This window comes from Pelodiscus sinensis, chromosome 5 (genome assembly GCF_049634645.1).
Source record: "Pelodiscus sinensis isolate JC-2024 chromosome 5, ASM4963464v1, whole genome shotgun sequence".
NCBI lineage: Eukaryota > Metazoa > Chordata > Testudines > Trionychidae > Pelodiscus > Pelodiscus sinensis.
In genome coordinates this window covers 71,226,393-71,232,392 of record NC_134715.1, presented here as the reverse complement: position 1 = coordinate 71,232,392, position 6,000 = coordinate 71,226,393, and the positions used below count along the sequence as shown (strand labels likewise).

Genomic DNA, 6,000 nt, shown 5'->3' with positions numbered 1-6,000 from the left:
TGGAATGAAGATCAATGATCAACTTCATAGTCATCTTGTCAGATCTAAGGCCTTTTAATACTGACCCTGATAGCAAAATTAAGTGCCAACAAGCAGCTTTGGGTCTTTTTAAACACACAAAAAATATGATTCAAAAACATCTGAAAATGCTTATTTATAATGTAGTTCTTTCCTTGATGGGTTTGCAACTCAAGCATTGCAGAATTATGACTGTGGAGGAGAACTAAGTGACAAATTATTTGTTTTCATTTTGCACTGCACTCAGTGTGCACAAAGTAAAATGGACAACAAAGGTTAAAACATTTTTAAAGGCTTTAGCTTTTACAATTTAAGTGTATTAAGAGGTAAGAGAGACTGTTAAATGAAGAAATTGCCCCTTTAGCAGTCTGTCATCTAAATAAATCTTGTTCTTATTTTCTATGTAATTTAGTGTTTTCATTGTAAATGTTGGACCTCCCAAATTCAGGACTCCCCGTTCCAGCAACATCCGTGGTTCAGCCAGATGTAGTATGTATCTACTACTACAAGTCTAGCAAACAACAGTGAACTCATTAAGATTTAAGTGTACTAAGACACTGATCCTCTTAACGAACCATTACGTTTTAAAGTCACATGCATAGACCAACAGGTCTAAGTTGCAATTTCCTCATTTTACTAAGAATAGTCAAGGGAACTGTGGGAGAAAAATCAAATAACTCCAATTGTGTCTAAGGGTGGACTCTGCAGGAAATCAAAACTCTCTAAAAGAAAACTGCTGTAAGGGTTAAAAGTTTTCCAGGCCTCTCTCTCTGTAACAGAGAAATCATCTTAACTCTAATCAAGACCCTTACAATGCCTCCTATCTCAAGTTCATGGAGACTCCTAGTCTGTCACAAATTGTCATGTAAACTCTTATCTTTGTCTCAGTTTGCCTTGTAGACTCCTCACTCAAGCTCTCATGTGCCTTTGTACTGTAAAACTTACTTCTAGCACTTCTGGTGTGAACAGAAATGTCTCCGAGTACCTCTGCTGAGACTTTGATATGTTAAAGAAAACAATCAACTAAACTGTCTGAACATACTGTATAAAGGATCCCTGAAACTCTCTCTCAGGGCTGCTGCTGCTCTCACTCTGGTAGCTGTCAGCCTACATGCATGCATAATAAAGTTTTCCTTCTAGATTTCTCTCCTGCCTCACTGCTTTGACCTCCAGCCTCGGACCCTTCTGGGGACTCTGTACCCCAGGGGAGCGAGATTTCCCCAACAGAAGCAAGCACTGTTACTAAATAGATTCATAAGCTTAAAATTTAAGTTTTATTGAATAATTTTTTTACCTTTCATTATATGAGAAGTCATATTGAAATTCAATTTAAGATATATTGACAGAAGTTACATTATTCATAAATAAAATATAATAAATATGTACACACCTGAAATGCTGAGGAACTAACAACTTCTACACAAGGAACAGACTTCAATCAAAGCAAGAAATATTGCACTGACAGAATATTACAATGCATCATGAACTGGAAGTCTAGCTACACTATAATGACAGATACATTTTCCCTCTATTTCCCTTCAGACTAGATCTTCTCCCAGGAAACTAGCATGCTAAGTGACCACTATTTAATTTTCAGAACTCTAGATATGTTAATTGCTAATTCTGAAAGATGCTTCAGTTAGATAAAAAGATTACAATAACAAGGAGTGAACAGAATTTTTTCCCCCCTCTAACTCTTACCTCACACGTTTCCTTTCCACATGCAATTTAGGCAAATTTTTCAATGTGAAATGTCGTGATCACGAATGTCCTAAAATAATATCCTTTGGAACTATTGTGTACACAGTGTGAAAAAAAACCAGCGTCACTATAGACTAAAATTTCAGCATCCTGGAGTAATCTTCATTCCTGGTCCGATGTCTGCCCACTTAAAGAAATCACACTGTCTATCCTTCCCCAAAGGGCACACAAAAAAATTCTTTCCATTATTAGGCCCAATCTTCAACACTGTCCTCATAATGCAGCGTTTCCCATGATTGCACAATGGAAACTGTAAGTCTGCCCACTGTAAAGAGAAATTATTAATTTACCAGTGGTGTCACTGTTGAATGGTCAAATTCCTATTTATGAACCAAAGACAAAAATTCAGACCCACAAGACAAGCCCTTCCATTTGATTCAGCCATAGCAATCAAAAACAGGCTTCCCTTAAAACAAGTCTATAACTAAAGTTATGGTAAATAAATTATATACACATAAAACTTTAAATTGGCATTAAAACACAAGCTTCTTCTCAACAACTAGTGGTGCAACTGTCATGTTAACTTCTTCTCAGTGGCCTGATAGTCAGACACATAGACCAATAGGTCTAAGTTGCAATTTCCTCATTTTACTAAGAATAGTCAAGGGAAGCAAACATTGTCACTAAATATACTCATAAGGCAATTGAGATGGATCTTTCTGGTTAAATGGTCCTAAAACCACTGTTTTTAATGCACCAGTCCCTACCCCCAGTGCAGTTGAATAACGGGTGTAAAATCACCACTCTCTGGCGGTGGTGCACACATTTTCTTTATCCAAGTGATAGCCCCAAGTTATAAAATGGGGCTAAACTGGAAGTTACATAACTACTGTTCTAGAACACTTTTGAAAATCCCATTCGGAAACTATTCACACTTCACATAAATACTTTTGAAATTCTGGCCCTTAGAAAACTCTGGCTTTGACTACACTAAAAAGTTTAAAGCACAGCTACAGCAGTGCTGTCACAGCAGTGGTTTAAACTGAAAGTGTGGCCATAGCAGAAGTGCAGGTAGAAGGGTCTCCCAGTGCTCTACGTAAACCACTTCCATGAGGAGAGTAACTAACAGTGCTGAGAGCGTGGCTCCCAATGCTGTAGCCTGGTTCACGCTGGCACATTAAGGTGCTGTAATTTGCTGCGCTTAGGAGGGGTAATGTTTTTTCACACCCGAGACAGTTACAGTGCTGTCAAGTGGCAGTGTAATTTAGCCTCAGTCACATTGAAAGTTAGTGGGACTTAAATACAATTTCAAAAGTACCCAAGATAAAATTGCAGTTTCTTAAACTGAAGTTTGCAAATATGCATGCGCAGCCATACTCTGATTCTTCACTAGTTACAATTTTTTTATTTCAAATACTAGATTTTCACAACACGCTAGAGGTGTGATTCCCCTGTGCTCATTGAGCCATCACAAGTATAAATAGCAATGTAGCTTAAGTGGTGACTGTGGAAGCATGGGTTAACTGGACTCGGTACATACCCTCTGCTTCCACAATGTGTCATTTGTACTTGAATTAACTTGATGAGTGCTAGCAAGAGTACATGTATGTGAGCAAGAGAAGTCACACATCCAGCAGATAACATAGATGCAACAACAGTGGGATCTTCCTCCCTCAGACATTGTTTTTAAATAATACTAATATAAAAATCTACAACAATCCAACCTTCCTCAGTTAACAAAACAAAATCAATCACTAGCCAGAATCTCATCCATTTTCCATGGCACTTTTTTTTTCTATTTAATAAATAGGAAATAGTCACTTCTTTATTAAGATAATACTAAAATGTTTACAAATATTTGAGAGGAAAAAAGTACTTAGAGCAAAAGAAGTTTTGACTGATGAATAATAGTTTTGAATAATTGAAAAGCTTAAAATTAGGGCCCGAGGTCTTGTACTTACTTCAAAATACTCACACTGAGTCCCTCTGGGTAGAGGACAAGTATAAAATTGTCTGCCCTTGTTTTCTCCCTCCTTTCTCACAACTCTGAGACTGCAGAGGCGGTTGTGTTTACTGCAGCGAGGACTGCCTGCATTTAATGTGCAAATACCATCTGTCATGTTAACTCGATGTTCACTGTAATGACAGGTTACAAAATAACTTGCATAATGTTGAAGGGATTAGCGCCACCACCAACCCCCCTCCACCCGACATACACTCTTGCTTGTAAGACCGGATTGCCAATAATGTACCTTTACACAGAGTGACAGCTACATAGAAATTTTTAATCCACACCATTGTTTCTTTATATAAAATGGATGTATTTCAAGGACACTGAATGCTAAATTTAACCTGTTAAATAAAGTAAATTCCAATCTAAAAGTAAAAAGCTGTCTTACTTCAGGGCTTATTTATAGATATACACAATGGAATATCCTGAATTTCAAGAACAAGAAAGGTTACAGTTACAATCTTCTATCTTTCATGCAGTGGAAAATCATCAAAAATAGCTTAGACAAGACCACAGGGATCTACCTACTTGTCCACTTTAGGGACAATTTTCCATGATCTTTGATCAAAACTACTGTAATGATCCCAATCCTATTCCAACAAGGGACTGTCTTCCTGACTGAGCAGATATTTCTTATAAAGCTGGTAGGGAAACTTTATTCTCTTCTATCATTACTAAGAATTGTTGGAAACTGTATCTGAATTTAGCACACCCTACAGTTTAAATAAGCTTAATCTTCTTTAAATGTATTTTAGAGGAAAAAAGGAATCTGTTTTATCAGTTACAGGTTATGTGTCATGTTCGTGGAGTGATGTAAACTGCGGTGAAAACATAAGAGATTCATTACTCTCTCTCTTTTAAAAAGCAAAACTCTGACCTAGAAGTTTCAGGAATATTATGCACATCACAAATTATCTGTGTAACCTTATGTTCTCATTACTGTTACCATGTATCTCTTCTCTCCCTTGGCCATCTCAGTTACTTCCAACCAATTACATTTCTCCTAACCCAGACTGTTTGTTCAGAGTACAGTTCCCGGTGTTTCTTTAAAATGGGTATTGTGAAACTATGGCCCATGTTCTTCATAGAAATATTGTTAAGATGTGAATATGATATAACTCAGATATATTTTAGGAAAGATGTGAGGTTTCACTGAAAAAGTTATGATTTACTGAAACAATTATTCTTTTTGTATGATGTATCATTTTTGTATCTGAAGTTGGAAATATTATCTATGTACCTTTTACAAGTATGTTTGTAAATATCTGGGGAATGGCCCACCAGACAGAATGCAATCAGCCTGGATGGGCATGATGGAAAATAACAGGATTTTGAATATGCTAGTTTCCCACCTTCCTGAGAAACTGCAAACAATATTGACTCAGGGCTACTTTGGCACTACAGAGTCATGTGATCATGTCACCTAGTACTGGACTCCATCTCAGACCCTTGGTATTTTTCCACTAATAGGAGGCGGATCAAACTGGGAAACTAAGAATTCTCACCATATGTAAATCCTGTTTGAGGCAGGGAAGTGAATTAATCTAGGTTCTTTCCTCACTGAATCCCCAACTAGGCTGCTGGAACCATCTAATAAACCAAGATAAAAGGGAAAAATTCTAAGCCCAATCTGGAAAAAGTGTCTGGCCTGTGAAAAATGCCTAAAACATTTATAATGAAAAATAATAACTTGTAACCAACTTCCTTAGTGTATTAAGCTTAGTTTGCATGTTTGTTTTATTTGTTCATTAATCTGCTTGCTATCCCTTAACTACAAAATATTTTAAATGACTAATAGAATTATTTTTGTTCTCTCTAAAAACAGTTTATGAAATTCATAAGGGGGAGGGGAAAAACTATCTATTTTCCTCCACCTTGAGTGGGGGGACAAATATTACTAGTTTACACTGTGTAGTTCTCTGTGCAATATAAGGCTATGTCTACACTACAAAGAAATGTCGCAAAAAAAAATAAGCAAATTGAATATAATTTCCACTTTTCTTCTGAAAGAGGCTTTTCCGACATTTCTCCCATCTATATGGGGCCAAATGTTGAAAAAAAACCTTTTTTGGAACATCCTTTCTTCCTCATAGAATGAGGTTTACAGTGATGCCAGAAAAACCACGTCTGCTCTTCTGAAATTTTTTTTTTTTTTTTTTTTTGGAAAAGCAGACATGTTCCTTGGATGCAGCAGAGCTTTTCTGGGATACCTTCGGTATTCCAGAAAAGATCCGCAGTGTAGCCTAAGACAGTACAGTTGTGGGTACATA

The 6,000-nt window shown here is 36.8% G+C and overlaps 1 protein-coding gene across 6 annotated transcripts in view; it reads right to left on the bottom strand.

Moving 5' to 3' along the window:
* Positions 1–1,273: 1,273 nt before the first annotated feature.
* The window catches only part of NEIL3 (nei like DNA glycosylase 3), a 50,178-nt gene continuing 45,451 nt past the window's right edge, over positions 1,274–6,000 (bottom strand). For 3 of the 6 annotated variants that reach the window (XM_075930238.1, XM_075930236.1, XM_075930239.1), the window contains 2 exons: positions 3,681–3,855; positions 1,274–2,044 (listed from right to left, as the gene is read on the bottom strand). In XM_075930238.1, the coding sequence (XP_075786353.1) occupies positions 1,862–2,044; positions 3,681–3,855 (358 nt within the window). In that variant the 3' untranslated portion in view covers positions 1,274–1,861. The remainder of the gene's footprint in view (positions 2,045–3,680; positions 3,856–6,000) is intronic. The other 3 variants (XM_075930237.1, XR_012904249.1, XR_012904250.1) reach the window with 3 other exon arrangements.